This window comes from Anomaloglossus baeobatrachus, chromosome 8, assembly GCF_048569485.1.
Source record: "Anomaloglossus baeobatrachus isolate aAnoBae1 chromosome 8, aAnoBae1.hap1, whole genome shotgun sequence".
Taxonomy (NCBI): Eukaryota; Metazoa; Chordata; class Amphibia; order Anura; family Aromobatidae; genus Anomaloglossus; species Anomaloglossus baeobatrachus.
Genome location: NC_134360.1, coordinates 2,478,884 through 2,503,798, shown reverse-complemented (window position 1 = coordinate 2,503,798; position 24,915 = coordinate 2,478,884). Strand labels below are relative to the sequence as shown.

The 24,915-nt window shown below is 50.3% G+C and overlaps 1 protein-coding gene across 1 annotated transcript in view; it reads right to left on the bottom strand.

Annotated features, from left to right (window-relative positions):
• Positions 1–16,494: 16,494 nt before the first annotated feature.
• The window catches only part of ACAD9 (acyl-CoA dehydrogenase family member 9), a 78,188-nt gene continuing 69,767 nt past the window's right edge, over positions 16,495–24,915 (bottom strand). Inside the window, exons 16-18 of the mRNA XM_075321246.1 lie at positions 18,515–18,643; positions 17,604–17,676; positions 16,495–16,788 (exon numbers count right to left, since the gene is read on the bottom strand). Of these exons, the coding sequence (XP_075177361.1) occupies positions 16,688–16,788; positions 17,604–17,676; positions 18,515–18,643 (303 nt within the window). The 3' untranslated portion in view covers positions 16,495–16,687. The remainder of the gene's footprint in view (positions 16,789–17,603; positions 17,677–18,514; positions 18,644–24,915) is intronic.

Here is a 24,915-nt window from a genome sequence, read left to right as displayed (position 1 = left end):
ACAGCCAGCACTATGTTCAGAGAGCTGTGCTGGCTGCTCGGCACTCTGCAGCTGTGACCCGGGGAGAGTGGGTGCAGATTTTTGGCACCCACTCTCCTCAAATGGAGGGTCTGCCCTCCTAGAAAATGGGGGATACGTTCCCTGAACGTGCCCCCATATTCTAGAAGGTCCAGAGGCGACGTGGGACGTCCAAATGGATTTCTGCGGACCCATTTTTTTCAAATTTTTTGATTAAATTGGAGAACAAGGGAATGATTTGGGGAGTGTTTTTTTCTAATAAAAACATTTGTCATTTTTTTTGCTTTTGTTTACTGTCAATTAGTTATGTCTGGTATCTGATAGACGCCGTGACATCACTAATTGCTGGGCTTGATGCCAGGTGACATTACACATCTGGTATCAACGATTGGCGCATCTAATGGATGCGCCAGTTCTGGGGCGGCTGCAGCTTGCTATTTTTAGGCTGGGAAGAGTCCAATAACCATGGCTTTTCCCACCCTGAGAATACCAGACCCCAGCTGTCAGCTTCACCTTGGCTGGTGATCTAATTTGGGGGGACCCCACGTTACTTTTTTTTTAATTCTTTATTTATAAATAAAAAAAAAGCCTGGGGAGCCCTCCAAATTGATCACCAGCCAAGATGAAGCTGCCAGCTGTGGTTTGCAGGCTACAGCTGTCTGCTTTACCCTGACTGGCTATCAAAAATAGGGGGGACCCCACGCCATTTTTTTCTTTTTTTTTTTGGATAAATACTAAGCTAGGTACCCCTTAGTGCCACATGAAAGGTACTAAAGGTGCCAGCTTAGAATATGCAGGCGGGGGTGGGACGTTATATATATTTGACATCCATTCATCCATTGATGCTTTTTAGGCTGTGTGCCCACAATCAGGGTTTGCAGCGTTATGGGCGCTGAGTGTTTTCCCTGCGTCCATAACGCTGCGTTGTGCAGTAGAAGCACAGTGGAAGGATTTTTGGAGATCCCATGCCCACTGTGCTTCTTTTCTCTGCAGCATAAACTGGCCGGTGGCGTGGCTTCCCGAGCCTCAGCATGTCAATTTATGCTGTGGAGACAAGAGTGCTCTCTGCAGGTAGAATAGAGCTAAAGTCCACAGCAGCCTGAACCCAAATCGTGGGCATGGGCAGCTGCAGGAAGGCTGACACTGTGTACTAGACGCCGTGTCGCTGGATCATGGCCACATAGCCTTAGGCCTCTTTCACATGTTTGTGCTTTTTTTTTAAACGTACCAGAATCATTGACATACGCAGACCCATTTTAATCAATGGGTCTGCTCACACATCAGTGATTTTTCACTGCACGTGTCTCCGTGCGGCGTACCTGCGTGTGCGTGATTGCCGCACGGAGACATGTCCATTTTTTTCTGGCATCACTGATGTTCCACAGACCACGCAGTGGTGTGGTCCGTGAAACACGTGCCAGAAATAAACGTGCATTTAATATAAAAATCATTTTTACTCACCCGGCTTCCAGCGATATCCTCTGCAGCCCGTGCAGCCTGCTGCTTCTGAGCCGGCTCATTATTGTCGCGCATATTCATGATGCGCGACACAGCCGACCCGGAAGCAGCTGCTGCGGGGGTCACAGCCGGCCGGATGCTGCACCGCGGGAGCGATCAGCACCATGGACAGCGGGAGCGCGCACAGGTGAGTTGATTACTGAGTGCAATCACGGGCCACGGAGAACGTGCACTTAGACAACCCACGTGTGCCGTGATTCACGGCACACGGAGGGACATGTGCATGTTTTACACGTCAGTGAAAAACGTCAGTGTTTTTCACTGACGTGTGAACCGGGCCTAAAAGTGAAAATATTGTTGCTACAGCAATATTTTGGGGGAAGTAGCTGTGGAGTCAAAATGCTTAATATACTCCTGAATAAAATCCTTGAGGGGTGCAGATTCCAAAATGGGGTCACTTGTGGGGGTTTTCTGACGTATAGGTACCCAAGGGGCCCTGCTAATGTGACATAGTGCGCGAAGTTTATTTCAACTTTTCCAAAATTCAAGTGGTGCTCCTTCCATTCCAAGCCCTCCCATTTATCCAAACAGAATGTGGAGAAGGAAATGACATCACAGGTTTTTTTCCAAAGGTCTGTGTTCAACCAACTTTATTAACACTGACAAGTCTCAAAAAAACGCACCTAAAAAACGCATGAAAACCGCATGCGTTTTCGATGCGTTTTTCTCAAAAAGCATGGTTTACAATTCTCCCCTCTGCCAGAGGGTGCGTTTTTTTCCACGCTGAAAAAAAAGCAACGTGTGCTCATAGCCTTACTCAAAACTTCCAGAAATGAATGTACATTGGGGGCGGGGAGTTTTATTCACTTCATCTTTAATTTCTACATTTCCTTATCTCTGTAACGTCTTATTGAAAATCAATAATAATAATGTAATACAAAGGAGCCGGCGGCCTCCTCCTCCCTGCTTCATGGGTCAGAGATAATGAGAATATCAGGGCACTCTGATGACACCCCTGACATAATCCCAAACTGCCAGAATTTAGATTAGAGGGATTTAGTTCATGGGAAGATGCGGGGATCCGTTACCTGACCACTCCGAGGCTGATGTGGATCCTCTAACAACTGATAATAAAGGGGCTGAATCCTGGCCCTTATCCCTCAGCTTTCAGTGAGTGAAGTTCATAGGGTTTTTTCTTTACACCTAAGGCCGGTTTCACACATCCGGCTTTTTGCCGTTTTGCCGGATGCGGCGCTCTCCCGTACAGTTAATACAGTACAATGACAGCGCTGTAACTTCCGGGTCACATGCGCCGGTCACATGACAGCATGTGACCAGCGCTTGTTGCGCTGTCATTTTACTGTATTAACTGTACGGGAGAGCGCCGCATCCGGCAAAACGGCAAAAAGCCGGATGTGTGAAACCGGCCTAAGTCATAGGGTGTGAGACACCCTCCAATGGTAAAGAGAATTTGGGCCAGGTGACGTTTGTGTTGGGTGGACCCTCGTTAGCTGGTTTAAGGATAGACAAGCAGATTTGTGATAAAAAAAGGGCATAAAAAAAAAGGGCATAAAAAAAGGGCATAAAAAAAATGCAGTGTGCACACAGCCTTACACACACACGAAAATTATTTACACAAAAGCTCATTTTCTGTGCATACATTTGCTGCAAATGCAATTTAAATACATGCACCTTATTCTTACCATTGTATGAGATACTGCCAGGTGGACATATTTTGGCATATGTATATTTTTCAAACTGTATTTGAGGCTAAAAAAAAAAAAAATATATAAGCCCCATTTTTCTGCCCAACTCTTCCAATCCCCATTACTCCAGGAGACAATATTGGGGACACAGTCACTGGCCCCTCAGAAGCTGGAGGCCATTTTGAGGAACATCTCTAATGTGGTTCTTGTTGTGTTGTACATCTCCAGTGTGCCATACTATTGGCTCAATTTTTAGCACTGTATGGTAGCTCAGTGGTTAGCGCTGCAGTTTTGCAGCACTGGGTCCTGAGTTCAAATTTTTCCCACCAAAGACATCTGCCAGGAGTCTGTATATTCTCCCCTTGTTTCCTCCTACACGTCAAAGACTGAATGTAGATTGTGAGCCCCGATGGGGACAGTTCCTGATGTATGTAAAGCACTGCAGAACATGTTGGCGCTATATAATAATTTCTTCTAAAAATGATTTCTTCAGTCCTAAAGGGAGTCCCTGTTGCAATCTTAAGCTTTTTGCTTTTGCTCAAAGACAAACTAAGCCACCTTAAACCCAGGCCCAATCAAGACGTCTTCCAGGCCAGTTCCATGTCCTACCTCTCCAGACACGGAGGTTCTTGAGTGCACGTTACAGATTATTGCCCACATTGGTCCCATTTTGGACCCTCCTGAGAATACAGCTCCTTCTCCACCGTCACATCATTCCACAAGAGAGTCAAGACTTTGTTCTTCAGCTTCTTGATACTGCTCTCAGAATGAAGGCTTTTTGCACAAGATTGACACTTATTTTGCCCAGTCCTCCTCATCATACCCCAGACTCCAAGCAGAATATTAAGCCGGCCTCGGCCACTCAAGATCTTATCCAGGCAGAACGGGACACTGCACGTTAAGGGTAAGTTCACACAGTGCGTTTTTCGCGGCGTTTTTGCGCAGTTTTCGGGTGCGTTTTTGCTCAGAAAACTGCATGACTTTGCTTCCCCAGCAAAGTCTATGAGTTTTCATTTTTGCTGTCTGCACACCGCGTTTTTTTTCAGCTGCGTTTTTGTGGTGCCACAAAAACGCAGCATGTCAATTATTCCCGCGTTTTTCACTGCGCTTTTCATCCATTGAGTGCAATGGGATGTTGAAAGACGCAATGAGAAACGCAAATAGCTGCGTTTTGGTGCGTTTCCAAGACCAAAAACGCAGCTATAAACGCAGGAGGTGGGCAGTAAAGTGACATGTACAGGAAGAGGATTCCTTCTGTCAGTAAACACAGAAGCGTGAATCCTCCCGGTACCGTCACCGCCGCGTCCACCTCCGGTCCTGTGCATGTATGCTGCCGTGTGGAGCCATGTCTGGGCGGGAGGTGGAAGCGGCTGCGAAAACAAAAGTGAACAGTAGAAAAAAAAAAAAAAGTTATATTCACCTGCTATATTGCCTGCAGCCTCCCGGTACCATGCCCGCTCCCAGCTCCTCTCACGGTATCGCCGCTCCGGGTGTGTGCAGTCTCCCCGGGCAGTACGATAGATGCAGGACCTGGCGATGGATCACCTGATGCAGTCACCTGACGCATCAGGTGATCGTAAGTCTCGCGGTGACTCGGGCGCCCGGCCGGCTTCACCTATCAGCGGATGCGTCAGGAGACTTCATCCCTGATTACCGGCAGCTGCTGCAGCGATCGGACAGGATCAGACTCCGCTGCAGGAGCTGCCGGTAATCAGCACATAAGTGAGTATTTTTTTTTTTGCACCGATGCATCAGCTGATTGTATAATCGGCTTTTATACAATCAGCTGATGTGTGATGTGATTCAGCCCCTAGAACCTGACACATCATCTGATCGCTTTGCCTTCCAGCAAACCGATCAGATGATATTGGATCCGGATTGGACGGCGCGGGACCCTTGACCCAGGATTACTGCGGAGGGGGGGTTCTTTATTTCAATAAAGATGGAGTCACTAAGTCACATCTCTAGAATCCGCCCCTTTCTCACAATGGAAATGACAAAAACCCTCACCGTGGCCCTGATCCACTCTCGCTTGGACTACTGTAACTCTCTATTAATTGGTCTCCCCCTAACTAGACTCTCTCCTCTACAGTCAATCCTTAATGCAGCAGCCAGGGTCACCTATCTGGCTAACCGCTACTCGGATGCCTCTGCTCTGTGCCAGTCATTGCACTGGCTGCCCATATATCATAGGATCCAATTCAAACTGCTTGTTCTCGCCCACAAAGCTCTCCACAGTGCAGCACCCCCCTACATCTCCACCCTCCTCTCTGTCTATCAGTCCACCCGTTCTCTACGCTCTGCAAGTGACTTTCGACTAACATCCACACTAATTCGAACCTCCCACTCCCGGATCCAAGACTTCTTCCGAGCTGCACCAACCCTCTGGAACGCTCTACCCCAAGAAGTTAGGACAAATCACAACTTACTCAGCTTCAGACGCACCCTAAAGACGCATCTTTTTAGGGCGGCCTATCACACTCCCTAATCAGATTCGATTCACATAGTCCCTCTACAACCTCTCACAACATAGCTCCACATCAAACTCCATGGCACCCAAAGGCATCTCAAGGCTCGGGCCCACTGGTCCAGGAAACCATTATCCAGCCCCATTTCCGTGAGATGGTTGGATTGTCATTGTAAATAAGCACTTGAACCTTGCCTCTCCCCCCATCTCATTGTAGATTGTAAGCTCTCACGAGCAGGGTTGTATTTTTTTTCCCCTCTAAATATTGTATTTCTATAACTGTTACTTGTTTGTATATGATCCTCCTGAATTGTAAAGCGCTACGGAATATGTTGGCGCTATAGAAATAAAGATTATTATTATTATTATTATTTTATTTCTAATAAAAATATTTTCTTCAGCGCTCTATTGGGAGACCCAGACGATTGGGGTATAGCTACTGCCTCCGGAGGCCACACAAAGCACTACACTAAAAAGTGCAAGGCCCCTCCCCTTCTGGCTATACCCCCCCGTGGTATCACGGGTTCTCCAGTTTTCAAGCTTTGTGCGAAGGAGGTCAGACATCCATGCATAGCTCCACAGATTTTAGTCAGCAGTAGCTGCTGACTATTTCGGATGGAAGAAAAGAGGGCCCATATAGGGCCCCCAGCATGCTCCCTTCTCACCCGTGGATGGTGTTGTAAGGTTGAGGTACCTATTGCTGGTACGGAGGCTGGAGCCCACATGCTGCTTTCCTTCCACATCCCCCTGGGGGGCTCTGAGGAAGTGGGATCCTGCCGGCCTCAAAGCTCTGACGCCGGGCTCCATCCACAGACCCATTTGAACCTGCTGGATACGGAGCTGGAGTACCGTTCAGGGACATGGCCCTGCACCATTACAGGTACTCTGTGTCCCCGTACACACAGGCACAGCACACTCCAGACTTGCTGGGTGTGCTAGTGCGCCGGGGACAGTAAAGGGTTACAGTCACTGCAGCTTTGCTGAGTGACTTTGTGTATTGGGAACTACCGCGCCGGACGCTCCGGGAGCGGCGGCGCGGCTGGGACTTGTAGTTCGCCGGGGACTGGGCGCCGACCGCGCTTTTACGGCGGCGGCGCTTATAAATCCAGTCCCCGGCTTCTGCGGCCTAGTGCCGCTTCGTTCCCGCCCCCTCCCTGTCACTCAGGGAAGGGGACAGACGCTGAGCAATCAGCAGCGCCGAGGGCTGGAGCCTTATTTACATGCTCCAGCCCTCTCACTGCACACTGTCGGACGCCGGATTCCCGCTCTGACTTGGGGCACGCCCACGGCCCGCCCCTCCTCACACGAGCTGGGGAAGACGCCGGCAGCCATTACTGCAGTCCGAGCTCGGACTTTCGGCAACCAGGCAGGACGGTGGCGACCATACACCCGCTTATAGGCGGGCGGTAAGCGGCACACATAGTGCTGACCCCAATATATACTGCAGTGTGTACATGTGTATTTTAACTGCATAGGTCGCTATATGCCCGCTTGGAGAGCGACACATCAGCAGCAGGAAAGCAGGTGTGCTAAGGCACAGGCTTTCTAGGCTGCTTGTATTGCACGTACTGAAGTGTTCATTTGTGTTTATGCTTGTATGCTATACACTGCACTGTACAGTCGCTAGTCTTAGCTATGTTCTCCTGGAATGGCTAGACTACAGCAGCAGAAAACCAAGGGTGCTGGGGCACAGGTTTTTTTCTATGCTGCTTGTATTGCATGGGCTGCAGTGTGCATTTGTACTTGTGCTTGTATGCTATACATTGCACTGTATGGTCACTCTTCTGGGCTATATTCCCCTAGATGACTAGTCTACAGCAGCAGAAGAGCAGAGGTGCCAGGGCACAGGCTTCTATGCTGCTTGTATTGCTTGTGCTGCAGTGTTCATTTGTACTTTATGCTTGTATGCTATACATTGCACTGTACGGTCACCAATCTTGGCTATATACTTCTAGATGGCTAGTCGGCAGCGGCAAAAAAGCAACACAGATTTTCAGTGCTGTTTTTACTACATGGGATGCTGTTCATGACACCGTCCCATTGTGTGCATGCTCCCCTGTAGCACTTCGTCTGCCGGGGTCTCTAGCACTTCGTCTGCCGGGGTCTCTACTAGTCGTGGCCAAAGAAACCACCTGTCATCCCTGTCCAAGGACAGGGACGGAGTTGCAGTTTCGACAGATATATTGTCATAAGATAGAGACTTGCAGTCCAGACAGGCCATGGGCAATCTTCCTGACCAACCTCATTTGGAACGGGGGGGTCCCAGGAGGACTCTCTGTATGATAAGGCAGCTCTCCAGGACTTTGATCCTGACATCGCTATCAATCCGGATACACCGGATGGTAACGCCATACGGAATGATCCTATAGCGTCCATCAATGGAAGGTTGGATCTTTCTCCCTCAGCTCCCCCAGTGGAGGAGTCAGCTTCACAGCAGGAGAAGTCCCTTTTCAGTATCTCAAACGGATATTGAGTATTTTTCTGGCCACGCTGACTTCAGAGAAGCAGTCCAGAAACACCACGCTTACCAGATAAGCGTCTTCTCCAAACGTTTTTAAGATACACGTTATCCCTTTTCCCCTGACGTGGTCAAGCGCTGGACCCAGGGTCCAAAGGTGGATTCTCCAATCTCCAGGCTTGCGTCTAGAGCCATAGTTGCACTGGAGATGGGGCTTCACTTAAAGATGCCATTCACAGACAGATGGACTCTGGTTGAAATCTGTCTAGGAGGCTATCGGCGTGTCGGTTGCTCCGGCATTCACAGCCGTATAGGCAACCTAACCTTTTCAGCTGTTCTTGCGCAGCTGGCCTGGAGCACATGTACATCTGTACCGCAGAGGCGTCCGTAACTCCGCAATGTCTGCACTGCGACTTACCCTATTAATGCTGTCCTAAAAGTACAGTCGAGGTTTCGGTCCTTCCCAAGCTCGGGCAGGTCCCAATTGTCCTCGTGCAAAAGGGCTACAAAACCTCAGACGGGCTCAGATTCCGGCCGGGCTCAATCACGCCCAAGGAAGGCAGCCGGAGGAACCGCTACCAAGGCGGTCTCCTCATGACTCTCAGCTCTCTCTCTCTCTCTGCATCCGCGGTTGATGGCAGACTCCCCCGCCTTTGGCGACATTTAGCTGCCACAGGTCACAGACCGGTGGGTGACGGACATTGTGCTCACGTGCACAGGACAGTGTTCTGTTCTCGTCCTCCGACTCCATTCTTCAGAACGGCCCCACCTCCCCACCGAGCAGATGCCCTGCTGCAGGCGGTGGACGCTCTAAGAGCAGAAGGAGTGGTGATCCCTGTCCCCCCTCAGGAACGAGGGCGAGGGTTTGTACTCCAATCTCTTTGTGGCTCCAAAAAAGGACGGCTCCTTCCGTCCTGTTCTGGACCTAAAACTGCTCAATAAGCATGCGAACGCCAGGCGGTTCCGGATGGAATCCCTCCGATCCGTCATTACCTCAATGTCTCGAGGAGACTTCCTTGCCGCAACAGACATCAAAGATGCCTATCTCCACGTGCCAATTGCTACGGAGCACCAACGTTTTCTACGTTTTGTGATAGGAGACGACCATCTTCAGTTCGTAGCTCTGCCATTCGGTCTGGCGACAGCCCCACGGGTGTTCACCAAGGTCATGGCAGCAGTGGTAGCAGTCTTGCACTCTCAGGGACACCCGGTGATCCCTTACTTGGACGATCTACTCGTCAAAGCACCCTCCCTCGAGGCATGACAACGCAGCCTGAATGTTACGCTGGAGACTCTCCAGACTTTCGGGTGGATCATCAATTTGGCAAGGTCAAATCGGTCACCGACTCAATCACTAACGTATCTCGGCATGGAGTTCACACTCTATCAGCGATAGTGAAGCTTCCGCTGAACAAGCAGCGTTCACTGCAAACAGAGGTGCAGTCTCTCCTTCAAGGCCAGTCGCACCCCTTAAGGCGCCTCATGCACTTCCTAGGGAAGATGGTGGCAGCCATGGAGGCAGTTCCCTTTGCGCAGTTTCATCTGCGCCAACTGCAAGGGGACATTCTCCGCCAATGGGACGGGCAGTCAACCTCCCTGGACAGGAAAGTCTCCCTTTCCCAGACGGCCAAGGACTCTCTGCAATGGTGGCTTATTCCCACCTCATTGTCACAGTGAAGATCCTTCCTACCCCCATCCTGGGCAGTGGTCACGACAGATACGAGTCTGTCAGGGTGGGGAGCAGTTTGTCTCCGCCACAGGGCTCAGGGGACGTGGACTCAGCAGGAGTCCACCCTTCAGATCAATGTTCTGGAAATCGGGGCAGGGTATCTTACCCTACTAGCTTTCCAGCAGTGGCTAGAAAGAGAGCAGATCCGAATCCAGTCGGACAACTCCACAGCGGTGGCATACATCAACCACCAAGGAGGGACGCGCAGTCGGCAAGCCTTCCAGGAAGTCCGGCGAATCCTCATGTGGGTGGAGGACACAGCATCCACCATATCCGCAGTTCACATCCCGGGCGTAGAAAACTGGGAAGCAGACTTCCTCAGTCGCCAGGGTATGGACGCAGGGGAATGGTCCCTTCACCCGGACGTGTTTCAGGAAATCTGTCGCCGCTGGGGGGTGCCGGACGTCGACCTAATGGCGTCTCGGCACAACAACAAGGTCCCGGCATTTATGGCACGATCGCGCGATCACAGAGCTCTGGCGGCAGACGCCTTAGTGCAAGATTGGTCGCAGTTCCGGCTCACATATGTGTTTCCACCTCTGGCACTCTTGCCCAGAGTACTGCGCAAAAAATCAGATCCGATTGCAGCCGCGTCATACTCGTCGCCCCAGACTGGCCGAGGAGATCGTGGTACCCGGATCTGTGGCATCTCACGGTCGGCCGACCGTGGTCACTACCAGGCTGGCCAGACTTACTGTCCCAAGGGCCGTTTTTCCATCGGAATTCTGCGGCCCTGAACCTGACTGTGTGGCCATTGAGTCCTGGATCCTAGCGTCTTCAGGATTATCCCAAGGGGTCGTTGCCACCATGAAACAGGCTAGGAAGTCCACCTCTGCTAAGATCTACCACAGAACGTGGAAGATTTTCTTAACCTGGTGCTCGGCTCAGGGAGTGTCTCCCTGGCCATTTGCATTGCCTACTTTTCTTTCCTTCCTGCAATCGGGGTTAGAAAAGGGCTTGTCGCTCGGCTTCCTTGAGGGGGAAGTCTCGGCACTATCCGTGTTTTTTCAGAAGCGTCTAGCACGTCTTTCTAAGGTGCGCACGTTCCTACAGGGGGTCTGTCATATCGTACCCCCGTACAAGCGGCCGTTAGATCCATGGGATCTCAACAGGGTATTAGTTGCTCTCCAGAAGCCGCCTTTCGAGCCTCTGAAGGAAGTTTCCTTTCTCGCCTGTCACAGAAGGTGGCGTTTCTCGTTGCGATCACATCGCTTCGGCGAGTGTCTGAGCTGGCAGCTCTGTCATCCAAGGCTCCCTTCCTGGTGTTCCACCAGGACAAGGTAGTGCTGCGCCCCATTCCGGAGTTTCTCCCTAAGGTCGTATCCTCATTTCATCTTAATCAGGATATATCCTTGCCTTCCTTTTGTCCTCATCCGATTCACCGGTATGAAAAGGACTTACGTTTGTTAGATCTGGTGAGAGCACTCAGACTCTACATTTCCCGCACGGCGCCCATGCGCCGTTCCGATGCACTTTTTGTCCTTGTCGCTGGTCCGCGCAAGGGGTTGCAGGCTTCTAAAGCCACCCTGGCTCGATGGATCAAAGAACCAATTCTAGAGGCCTACCGTTCTGCGGGGCTTCCGGTTCCTTCAGGGCTAAAAGCCCACTCAACCAGAGCCGTGGGTGCGTCCTGGGCATTACGACACCAGGCTTCGGCTCAACAAGTGTACCAGGCAGCTACCTGGTCCAGTCTGCACACTTTCACCAAGCATTATCAGGTGCATACCTATGCTTCGGCGGATGCCAGCTTAGGTAGAAGAGTCCTGCAGGCGGCAGTGACACCCCCGTAGGGGAGGGCTGTTTGGCAGCCCTAACATGAGGTATTTCTTTACCCACCCAGGGACAGCTTTTGGACGTCCCAATCGTCTGGGTCTCCCAATAGAGCGCTGAAGAAGAAGGGAATTTTGTTACTTACCGTAAATTCCTTTTCTTCTAGCTCTTATTGGGAGACCCAGCACCCGCCCTGTTGTCCTTCGGGATGTTTTTGTTGTTTGCGGGTACACATGTTGTTCATGTTGAACGGTTTTTCAGTTCTCCGATGTTACTCGGAGTTAATTTGTTTAAACCAGTTATTGGCTTTCCTCCTTCTTGCTTTGGCACTAAAACTGGAGAACCCGTGATACCACGGGGGGGTATAGCCAGAAGGGGAGGGGCCTTGCACTTTTTAGTGTAGTGCTTTGTGTGGCCTCCGGAGGCAGTAGCTATACCCCAATCGTCTGGGTCTCCCAATAAGAGCTAGAAGAAAAGGAATTTACGGTAAGTAACAAAATTCCCTTCTTTCTGTGTGTTGCTTTTTTTTATCTTTACTAGAAATTCATGGTGGCCATCTATATATATAATTGCCTTATTCTGTCTGTCTGTCTGTCTATCTGTCTGTCTGTCTGTCATGCTCCGAAATTGTGTCCTTACGGTGACACAAAGCTGATTGGCCGCTGGGCTCGCCATGGCCCCGCCCCCCCACACGGATTGGCCTCTCGCCCCGGCTCTCTGCAGGCCCCGCCCCCTCACGCAATGCACGCTCGCTGTGGCCCAACTGACACGGGGCTCCGATTCCCAGGTGAGTACACACACATCAGATCACACTCACTCTCACACTCACTCTCACACATCACATCCACACACTCACAACATGCTGGGATATCGCTTGCTTCTACACCGGCTCCGTCAGGATCCCGGCAGCGCCACACATAACCTTGCGATGCTGGGATCTTAACGGAGGCCGTGAAAGCTGGTAACCATTATACACATCGGGTAACTAAGGTCCCTTAGTTACCCGATGTGTATCATAGTTACCAGTGTACACCGGCTCACACTCACATCACATCGCATCCACACATCAAGGTCCTGCAGCTGCAGAACATACATAACATAACAGCACACACACACACACACACACACACACAAATCAGATCACACTCACTCACATACACACATCACATCGCATCCACATACTCACAACATCCTGGGATATCGCTTGCTTCTCGGCGGCGATATTGTGCTGTGAGCTTCCAGGACCTGACGGAGGATCACATGGCCAGAAGCATGTGATATCCCCGGATGTTGTGAGTATCAGCGCGTATGTGCAATATCGTCAGTGTCTGTGTGTGTGAGTGTATGCGATCGGGTGTGTGTGAGTGTATGCGATCGGGTGTGTGTGTGAGTGTATGCGATCGGGTGTGTGTGTGAGTGTATGCGATCGGGTGTGTGTGTGAGTGTATGCGATCGGGTGTGTGTGTGAGTGGATGCGATCGGTTGTGTGTGTGAGTGGATGCGATCGGTTGTGTGTGTGAGTGGATGCGATCGGTTGTGTGGGTGAGTGGATGCGATCGGTTGTGTGGGTGAGTGGATGCGATCGGGTGTGGGTGAGTGTCGGCAGAGGAGCACGGCGTGCTGGAGGAGGCTGGGAGCAGAGAGGCTGATCTTGGGGAAGGCTGGGAGGGGGGGGCTGATGCTGAGGGAGGCTGGAAGGAGAGAGGCTGAGCAAACGTGCTCCATCCGCCATACTGCGCACTCCCCATCGTGCTGCATCCCCCATGCTGCGCACTCCCAAACGTGGTCCATCCGCCATGCTGCGCACTCCCAAACGTGGTCCATCCGCCATGCTGCGCACTCCCAAACGTGGTCCATCCGCCATGCTGCGCACTCCCAAACGTGCTCCATCCGCCATGCTGCGCACTCCCAAACGTGCTCCATCCGCCATACTGCGCACTCCCCATCGTGCACCATCCGGCATGCTGCGCACTCCTAAGCGGATGGAGCATGATAGGGGGTGCGCAGCATGGCGGATGGAGCACGTTTGGGAGTGCGCAGCATGGCGGATGGAGCACGTTTGGGAGTGCGCAGCATGACGGATGGAGCACGTTTGGGAGTGCGCAGCATGACGGATGGAGCATGTTTGGGAGTGCGCAGCATGCCGGATGGTGCACGATGGGGAGTGCGCAGTATGGCGGATGGAGCACGTTTGGGAGTGCGCAGTATGGCGGTTGGAGCACGGAGCACGATGGGAGGTGCACACCTCCCCCCAACACACACACACACGCGCACTGCACAACACACACACACTAGGAATCACAAACAACGCCCTACACAGACACCCACACACACAGACAACGCTGCACACACAAATATACGCACATACTGCACAACACACACATTGCTCAAAACATACCTCCCCCCAAAACACACCACACCCACACAAACCGCACAACACACACACACACACAACGCTACAGACACACAGCGCTCCACAAACAACGCAACACACGCAACACACATACAACACCGCTCTCACCCCCCGCGACACTCAGAACATGTACAGCGCCCTACACAAACACTTGGTAACTACACACAACAACATCTATATATATAACAAAAATCATACATGAACTACACAATACGTAAATTCTAGAATACCCGATGCGTAGAATCGGGCCACCTTCTAGTGTCTAATATTGGCGTGACACCATGAATTTCGGGCTTAGGGCCAGCTATACAGCTATCCCTAACCCCATTATTACCCAGCGAGCCACCCAGCATAAGGGCAGCTGGAAGAGTTGGATACAGCGCCAGAAGATGGCGCTTCTATGAAAGCGCCATTTTCTGGGGTGGCTGCGGGACTGCAATTCACAGCGGGGGTGCCCAGAAAGCATGGGCACCCTGCACTGTGGATTCCAATCCCCAACTGCCTAGTTGTACCCGGCTGGACTCAAAAATTGGGCGAAGCTCACGTCATTTTTTTTTTAAAATTATTTCATGAAATTCATGAAATAATTAAAAAAAAAAAGGGGCTTCCCTATATTTTTGGTTCCCAGCCGGGTACAAATAGGCAGCTGGGGGTTGGGGGCAGCCCGTACCTGCCTGCTGTACCTGGCTAGCATACAAAAAAATGGCGAAGCCCACGTCATTTTTTTTGTTTGGGGGGGGCAAAGAAATCCCGCATACAGTCCTGGAAGGAGGATGCTGAGCCTTGTAGTTCGACAGCTGCTGTCTGCTCTCCTGCATACACTATTGGATGGAGGATGCTGAGCCTTGTAGTTCGACTGCTGCTGTCTGCTCTCCTGCATACACTATTGGATGGAGGATGCTGAGCCTTGTAGGTCTGCTCCCCCTGACTCTCCCTCAAGCATACAGTCCTGGATGGAGCATGCTGAGCCTTGTAGTTCTGCAGCTGCTGTCTGCTCTCCTGCATACACTATTGGATGGAGGATGCTGAGCCTTGTAGGTCTGCTCCCCCTGACTCTCCCTCAAGCATACAGTCCTGGATGGAGCATGCTGAGCCTTGTAGTTCTGCAGCTGCTGTCTGCTCTCCTGCATACACTATTGGATGGAGTATGCTGAGCCTTGTAGTTCTGCAGCTGTCTGCTCTTCTGCATACACTAGTGGAGAATGAAGAACACATTGAAGAAGGAAATGACATCAGACCTTTTTTTTTTGTTCACTGATAAAAAACGCATAAAGACGCAGTGGCAAAAACGCAGCAAAACGCAGCAAAAAAACGCACCAAATCACGGCAAAACGCGTGCGTTTTTTGCCGCGGGTGCGTTTTTGTGCAGTTTTTGCCGCAAAAAACGCACAAAAACGCAGCGTCAAAAAAACGCAGTGTGTGAACCTAGCCTAAGGACGAGTCTTCCACCTCTTCTGAGGAGCGATTGTCAGGGTGCGTGCCCAGGATGAGTGTTAGCAGCGTTTTGGATGATCCGTGATTTCGCTGCGTTGTACAGTACAAGCATGGTGGATGGATCTATAGAAATCTCCGGCCACTCTGCTTCTTCTAAACGCTGTGTAAACTGACCTGTGGTTCGGCTTCTTACATCAATTTCTCTTCCGGAGACGCACGAGTCTCTAGCACATGGAACGCATTGACAAGACATTGTGTCCAGGACATCACATCAGCCCAATAGAGTGCACGCACCCACGGTCACCATCAAAGGCAACAAAAGTGTGTATGCCCCCAACAATTAGGAATTTGGGCCTGCCAGCCTTCATCACCATCAACCATTACAGTTTGCTACTGTGGACGTCTACGTTTTTCTCCAGTTTGGGTCACCGCTCCTTCTATAAGACGCCGTTACGTATTAATGGCTGGTCAGGCATTAGGGCTACATTGTCTGCTGACTCTGTTCACACCTTCACTAACTCCTACAAGATATTCCCAATCTAAGTCGTTCGAGAGGTAAAAAAAAAAAAAAAAATTATATAAACTCAAAGCAATGCATTTTGCTATCACACCGACATCTTCATCAGGGAATATGACTAGTGATGGCGAGATCGGATGGTGATGTTATCCGGACGTATTGCTGGGCAGCCCGTTCAGAACACGCAGATTGTACGATTGTACCAGTAACCTGAGCGTGTGCTGCAGATTTTTCCAGTCCGGCCGGCTAGTCCTGCGTGTGCCAATGAATCGTATCATGCAGGCTTATCCGTATGCTCTGACACCCCTCAGTCGTACACAACACGAATTGTAAGACTCTCACGCACGCGAGATACTTCATGGGTCAGCGTATGCTTCGTTTCCTCGTGGCGCTGCCTGCGCTGCTACAATCACATTGTACAATTAGTGACGTCAATGACAGAAGGATTAATACGAATGTGGTGACACAAGATACTGGATTCCTGTTCTGAACGTGCATAATTGATACCAGCATCAGACGTCACATGCACAACACAATTGCTCTTTATTAGTTTCCTTAAATAAAAGGTATAAAGTGTTTCTTGTTTACTACAAGTTTTATCACAGATGTAGAAAAGTTATGAACAATTGTACAAAGTTACAATTGGCTCCTGCCCGCCGGCAATGCTAGCACTTCGTGTAAAGCTATGTGGACGTTCTGCAGCATCTCGCTCAGGAATCAGAAAGTTCTGTCCAGAGGGTGAGAACACGTGTACGAGCGGCTCTCTAGCACGTGTTTTGCAATTTTCTTAATGCTATCATCTTGATTTTCTGGACAATCTGAATAAAAAAGAAAGAAGACACAAGATTAAACAGGGTGGAAATGATTAACAAAAGGGGTGAGCTACTAAAGTCAGCAAGACAAAGCATTAAGGACGGCAAGAGAAGCTAAGACATACCGAGGGCTCGCCGCCTGGATTTACTGTCAAAAAGTTCCAAGTCTTGAGACTTACAGTAGGGCCAACATTTTCTCACAAGTGGGCAGAATTTGTAAGAAGCAGACATGGCCTCGCATGGCCCCATGAATCTGCTATAATTTAAAGGGAATCTGTCAGTCAGCTCAATCCCCCCCTAAACCAAGCATATGGGCAGCAGGGCGTAGGAAGCTGAATACAATGACACCAACATATCTGTGGTCCAATATCTTATTCCAGAGAAATCCACATTTTTTTGTAAACAAGCTGTTCAGATCTATGGGCGGGGCACTGATCTCCCTGAGACTCCGCCTCCAGAGATTACTGTAAGTGACAAGGGGGCGTCACCAGTGAGAGACCTATAGCTGAGGACAGCGGACGATCAGAGGTCATGTTTTTTCCCTTTATTCCGTTACTGTCCGGCCCTTGGGTCATGGAGCCGCGGTCATAATAGTAAATGTCTTCTGTGTTGTCGGCAGCGCGACCTCACAAGGAGAGCGAGAGATCCCTGCAAGCGTCATATTTATCAGGATAAGACCCTACTGCGCTTTATGTTTCCATAGTGTTGTGATCGTCACTTTCTGGCCGCAGGCGGTCGCGTCCTTAGCTCCTTTTTTCCTGCAGCGGTTATACATGAAAATCTCCCATAATGTGACATTTATCTGAGGCTTCAGCTCTTACATTTTCCCAGCTGAGCCATCATGTAGCAGTTCTTGAAATAAGCCTCCGAGCAGAAGATATTTGCGATCAGCACCTATAGCAGAAAGAAACTAAATATTAACAGTCGCATGGTGCAGAAACAATACAACTTAGCTCTGTATCAGCTACGAAGCCATTAACCCCTTCACCACAGGGCAATTTTCTGTTTTATCTACCCTTCTAAAAACCAGAGCTTTTATATTATATTTTTCCATCAGTATAATAATATGATATTATGTACTCACCTATGTAGCACCATATTTCCCCAGCGCTTTACAGGCGTGATTATCGCTGTCCCCATTGGGGCTCTACATTCTTTCAAGACAATAAAAGAATATCTGGGATATCGGGCTATTTCAGTGTCTATAGACTCCTAACAGAGGCTCCTTTTTGAATCTACATTCTTTGGTGTTTGCGAGGAAACTGGAGAACCCAGAGGAAACCCACAAACACGGGGAGAACATACAAATTCCACTGAGCCACCATACCGTGGTAACCACTGAGCCGCCTTGATCTCCGATCCACCCGCGCATGTAGGCTGCACGTAGGTTGATCAGATCAGCTACCATGTGCGAGGAATAATGCGGGCTCGCCACACAGTAATCAATTTCTACATCTATTGTACATATAAATAGAGAGACAATAACCAGCAATAGAGGGGGATCCTAGCAATGAACCCCAATGGACCAGCTGCCAACGTTTGTTGGACTTGACGCCAATCTTTACTTAGTAATGGTTCATTGCAGGAGAAATGGCCTCATCCCATCTGTGTAAAAACTGGAATAAAAAATGGAGCCGTGTTCCAAAATTTGCAAGAAAAAAAAAAAAAAAAGTGCTGAAACATAGAAAAACCATAACCCCATATAGAGTGGGACAGCGCAGCGGACACCTACTTCATGGTCATGGTTGCGCAGGCCAATACTGATGGAGCGACTCGCTCTGGATATCACCGCTGTCATGGCGTATAGATTGATAAGAATATCTGCCACTCGCTTCAGTGCGAGCTGCTCATCCACGATTGTCTGGAAAAACACAGAATTAGCGATAATGGAAATCAAATTCTTCATTGAAAATAATTCTTAGTAAACCATCAATTAGGTAGAAGATTGTGCAGAACCTGATCTCTATAGGAAATACAATAATGGTGGTGCCATGAACTAAATGGGTATGCCTCACAAAAAAATAGTAGATATGTGCAGTATCCTTAGGATAAAGGACTAGTGATGGGCGGGCCCGGAATGTAAAAGTCCAGATCCGAGTGGTTTCAAAAGTATCTGGGTAATACAAAAAAATAAAAAGGAGAAATAAAGAAAAAAAAAATATATATATAAATAAATAATAACGCAAGCAGCACTATACATACCGAGCCTCCGACGCGGCTGTAACTCCTCCCGTGGCCGTCCATTCACTTCTGGGGCCACACATTAGGCTCATGCATATGCCCAATGGCGTCTGTGATTGGTTGCAGTCAGACGCACCCCCAAGTCCGATGTTATCCACTCAAGGTCGCACAACGATTACAGATACATTACCGAAGCCACAGTGCGCGATCATGGAACATGACTGAACACCGAGGTTCAGGCAGAGACTGAGCCATGATGACGTCACTCAGGCTAGTTGCGGTTACAGCTGGATGTTCCCACGGTGTTTACTAATCTGTAAGTGAAAGTAAATTAACAATGGGGGGGGGAGTCTCAGATGCCTCCCATTACTAATCTAGGGCTTAGTGGCAGCTGTAGGCTGGTATTAACTCTCTTTTCCCTGATTGCCCTGGTGCGGTGGCAATCGGGAAGAGCCTGGTAAAGCGCCGGGCTTCTCACATCATATGGATAAGACAATCCCAGGCGGCTGCAAGCTGCTTTTAGGCTGGGGTGCCTGATAACCAGTAGTATCCCCAGTCTGAGAATACCAGCCCCTAGCTGTTGGGCTTCTTCACGGCTGGGCATCAAAATTAGGGGGACCGCAAGTCTGTTTTTTAAAATTAATTAAAAAATTAAAAGTAAAAAAAAAAAAGCCGCATGCAGTGCCTCTTATTTTGATACACAGCCAAGATAAGTGCACAGCTGGAGGCTGCAGCCTATAGCCGTGGCTTTATCTGTGCTAGGTAACATAATACATAATACACCAATTTTTGTATTTATATATTTTCACTGTACGACAGATGCACATATCTGTGATTGGTCAGGCATGCTGTCAGACAGGCTGGCTGCAACCAATCACAGACAGCAGTGGACCGGGAAAGCAGTGCATATGCATGAGCCTAACGAGCGGCCTCGGAAGTGAATGAGTGGCTGTGGGAGCAAAGTACAGCCACGACGGAGCCTCCCTAAGTATAGTACGCTTGCGCCTATCCCTTCTACCACCAGTTTTACTTACCAGATTCTGGTCCCCATAGACTTATATGGGAATCGGCATCCGGCCAGATATCCGGGATCAATTGCGGGCCGAAACTGGTTTGTTTTTTTTAAAGACCGGTTAGTCTTGACGATTCTGAATATCTGTGAATTTGCCCATGACTATAAAGGACACTTGGGATCAGACCACTGGGACCACCAAAAATTCTAAGAATGGGGTCTGCAGCCCTGTTTTGAATTCAGCGGAGATGAACTTGCTTGACCTCCACTTGATTTAATTGTGTATGGGACTGCTGGAAACAGCCAAGCACAGTCATCCGCAGTCCCACAGACAATATATAGAGTGAAGGCCGAGCATGTCCACTGTCGCTTTAATGGCTGCTGAGCTCTGTTCTCGGGGTTTCCGAGCCCCCATCTTGGGATCGCTGAGTGTTCTTAGGATGTGTAAGTTACCTCCTATCCTTTAGGTGATAACACTTTAAGAAGAATTACATGGCACTACAATAGTTAGTCTTAGGCTATGTGCGCACTTTGCGTCGTCCTAGTTGCAGTTCTAAACGCATCCTCTCGCAGAAATTGCTTTTGGCAAAGTTGCTTTTGACCACAGAATCGCGGTAAATACGCATGCGTTTTAGCGCTTTTTACATGCTTTTCCATTGCGTTTAGACAGATGTGTTTTGAACATAAAGACACTGCTAAATAAAGTTTAAACAGTCAAACGAAGGGAATTTTGTTACTTACCGTAAATTCCTTTTCTTCTAGCTCTTATTGGGAGACCCAGACGATTGGGTGTATAGCACTGCCTCCGGAGGCCACACAAAGCAATTACACTAAAAAGTGTAAGGCCCCTCCCCTTCTGGCTATACACCCCCCGTGGGATCACTGGCTCACCAGTTTTAGTGCAAAAGCAAGAAGGAGGAAAGCCAATAACTGGTTTAAACAAATTCTCTCCGAGTAACATCGGAGAACTGAAAACCGTTCAACATGAACAACATGTGTACCCGCAAACAACCAAAAATCCCGAAGGACAACAGGGCAGGTGCTGGGTCTCCCAATAAGAGCTAGAAGAAAAGGAATTTACGGTAAGTAACAAAATTCCCTTCTTCTTCGGCGCTCTATTGGGAGACCCAGACGATTGGGACGTCCAAAAGCTGTCCCTGGGTGGGTAAAGAAATACCTCATGTTAGAGCTGCAAGACAGCCCTCCCCTACGGGGAGGCAACTGCCGCCTGCAGGACTCTTCTACCTAGGCTGGCGTCCGCCGAAGCATAGGTATGCACCTGATAATGTTTGGTGAAAGTGTGCAGACTCGACCAGGTAGCTGCCTGGCACACCTGTTGAGCCGTAGCCTGGTGTCGCAATGCCCAGGATGCACCCACGGCTCTGGTAGAATGGGCCTTCAGCCCTGATGGAACCGGAAGCCCAGCAGAACGGTAGGCTTCAAGAATTGGTTCTTTGATCCATCGAGCCAGGGTGGCTTTAGAAGCCTGCGACCCTTTGCGCTTACCAGCGACAAGGACAAAGAGTGCATCCGAACGGCGCAAGGGCGCCGTGCGGGAAATGTAGATTCTGAGTGCTCTCACCAGATCTAACAAATGTAAATCCTTCTCATACCGATGAACTGCATGAGGACAAAACGAAGGCAAAGAGATATCCTGATTAAGGTGAAAAGAGGATACCACCTTCGGGAGAAACTCCTGAATGGGGCGCAGCACAACCTTGTCCTGGTGGAAGACCAGGAAGGGAGCCTTGGATGATAGTGCTGCCAGCTCAGACACTCTCCGAAGAGATGTGATCGCTACCAGAAAAACCACTTTCTGTGATAGTCTAGAAAGTGAAACCTCCCTCAGGGGCTCGAAGGGCGGCTTCTGGAGGGCAACTAGTACCCTGTTCAGATCTCATGGATCTAACGGCCGCTTGTACGGGGGTACGATATGGCAAACCCCCTGTAGGAACGTGCGCACCTTAGAAAGGCGTGCCAAGCGCCTCTGAAAAAAGACGGATAGCGCCGAGACCTGACCTTTAAGGGAGCCGAGCGACAAACCTTTTTCTAACCCAGATTGCAGGAAAGAAAGAAAGGTAGGCAATGCAAATGGCCAGGGAGACACTCCCTGAGCAGAGCACCAGGATAAGAATATCCTCCACGTTCTGTGGTAGATCTTAGCGGACGTGGGCTTCCTAGCCTGTCTCATGGTGGCAACGACCCCTTGGGACAATCCTGAAGACGCTAGGAGCCAGGACTCAATGGCCACACAGTCAGGTTCAGGGCCGCAGAATTCCGATGGAAAAACGGCCCTTGGGACAGTAAGTCTGGTCGGTCTGGGAGTGCCCACGGTTGGCCGACCGTGAGCTGCCACAGATCCGGATACCACGCCCTCCTCGGCCAGTCTGGGGCGACAAGTATGACGCGGCTGCAATCGGATCTGATCTTGCGTAGCACTCTGGGCAAGAGTGCCAGAGGTGGAAACACATAAGGGAGCCGGAACTGCGACCAATCTTGCACTAGGGCGTCTGCCGCCAGCGCTCTTTGATCGCGAGACCGTGCCATGAAGGTTGGGACCTTGTTGTCGTGCCGTGACGCCATTAGGTCGACGTCCGGCACCCCCCAGCGGCGACAGATTTCCTGAAACACGTCTGGGTGAAGGGACCATTCCCCTGCGTCCATGCCCTGGCGACTGAGGAAGTCTGCTTCCCAGTTTTCTACGCCGGGGATGTGAACTGCGGATATGGTGGAGGCTGTGGCTTCCACCCACATCAGAATCCGCCGGACTTCCTGGAAGGCTTGCCGACTGCGTGTCCCCCCTTGGTGGTTGATGTATGCCACCGCTGTGGAGTTGTCCGACTGAATTCGGATCTGCCTTCCTTCCAGCCACTGCTGGAAGTCTAGTAGGGCAAGATACACTGCTCTGATTTCCAGAACATTGATCTGAAGGGTGGACTCCTGCTGAGTCCACGCACCCTGAGCCCTGTGGTGGAGAAAGACTGCTCCCCACCCTGACAGACTCGCGTCTGTCGTGACCACCGCCCAAGACGGTGGTAGGAAGGATCTTCCCTGCGATAATGAGGTGGGAAGAAGCCACCACTGCAGAGAGTCTTTGGCCGTCTGGGAAAGGGAGACTTTCCTGTCCAGGGATGTTGACTTCCCGTCCCATTGGCGGAGAATGTCCCATTGAAGTGGACGCAGATGAAACTGCGCAAACGGGACCGCCTCTATTGCCGCCACCATCTTCCCGAGGAAGTGCATGAGGCGCCTTAAGGAGTGCGACTGACTTTGAAGGAGAGCCTGCACCCCCGTTTGTAGAGACCGCTGCTTGTTCAGCGGAAGCTTCACTATCGCTGAGAGAGTATGAAACTCCATGCCAAGATACGTTAGTGATTGGGTCGGTGACAGATTTGACTTCGGGAAGTTGATGATCCACCCGAACGCCTGGAGAGTCTCCAGTGCAAAATTCAGGCTGAGTTGGCATGCCTCTTGAGAGGGTGCCTTGACCAGTAGATCGTCCAAGTAAGGGATCACAGAGTGTCCGTGAGAGTGCAAGACTGCTACCACTGCCGCCATGATCTTGGTGAACACCCGAGGGGCTGTCGCCAGACCAAATGGCAGAGCTACGAACTGAAGATGGTCGTCTCCTATCACGAAGCGTAGAAAGCGTTGGTGCTCTGTAGCAATCGGCACGTGGAGATAAGCATCTTTGATGTCTATTGATGCTAGGAAATCTCCTTGAGACATTGAGGCAATGACTGAGCGGAGGGATTCCATCCGGAACCGCCTGGCGCTCACATGCTTGTTGAGCAGTTTTAGGTCCAGAACAGGACGGAAGGAGCCGTCCTTTTTTGGAACCACAAAAAGATTGGAGTAAAATCCTCGCCCCCGTTCCCGAGGGGGGACAGGGACCACGACTCCTTCTTCTCTTAGAGAGTCCACCGCCTGCAGCAGGGCATCTGCTCGGTTGGGGTGTGGGGAGGTTCTGAAGAACCGGAGTGGAGGCCGAGAACTGAACTCGATTCTGTACCCGTGAGACAAAATGTCTGTTACCCACCGGTCTTTGACCTGTGACAGCCAAATGTCGCAAAAGCGGGAGAGCCTGCCACCGACCGAGGATGCGGAGGGAGGAGGCCGAAAGTCATGAGGTAGCCGCTTTGGAAGCGGTTCCTCCATTTGCTTTCCTGGGGCGTGAGTGAGCCCGCCAGGAATCTGAGCTCCCTTGTTCTTTCTGAGTCCTTTTGGACGAGGAGAATTGGGCCTTGCCCGAGCCTCGAAAGGACCGAAACCTCGACTGCCACTTTTTCTGTTGAGGTTTACTTGCTCTGGGCTGTGGTAAGGAAGAGTCCTTACCCTTGGACTGTTTTATGATTTCAGCCAATGGCTCACCAAACAGTCTGTCTCTAGATAATGGCAAGCTGGTTAAGCATTTTTTGGAACCAGCATCTGCTTTCCAGTCCTTTAACCACAAGGCTCTGCGCAAAACCACAGAATTGGCGGACGCCATAGCGGTACGGCTCGTAGATTCTAGGACCGCATTGATAGCATAGGTCGCAAACGCAGACATTTGCGAAGTTAGGGACGCCACTTGCGGCACTGCTGGATGTATGATAGCATCCACCTGTGCTAAACCAGCTGAAATAGCTTGGAGTGCCCACACGGCCGCGAATGCTGGAGCAAACGACGCGCCGATAGCTTCATAGACAGACTTCAACCAAAGGTCCATCTGTCTGTCGTTGGCATCTTTAAGTGAAGCGCCATCCTCTACTGCGACTATGGATCTAGCCGCAAGCTTGGAAATTGGGGGATCCACCTTTGGACACTGGGTCCAGCGTTTGGCCACCTCAGAGGGAAAAGGATAACGGGTATCCTTAGAACGTTTAGAGAAACGCTTGTCTGGATGAGCGTCGTGTTTCTGGATGGATTCTCTGAAGTCAGAGTGGTCCAAAAAAGCACTT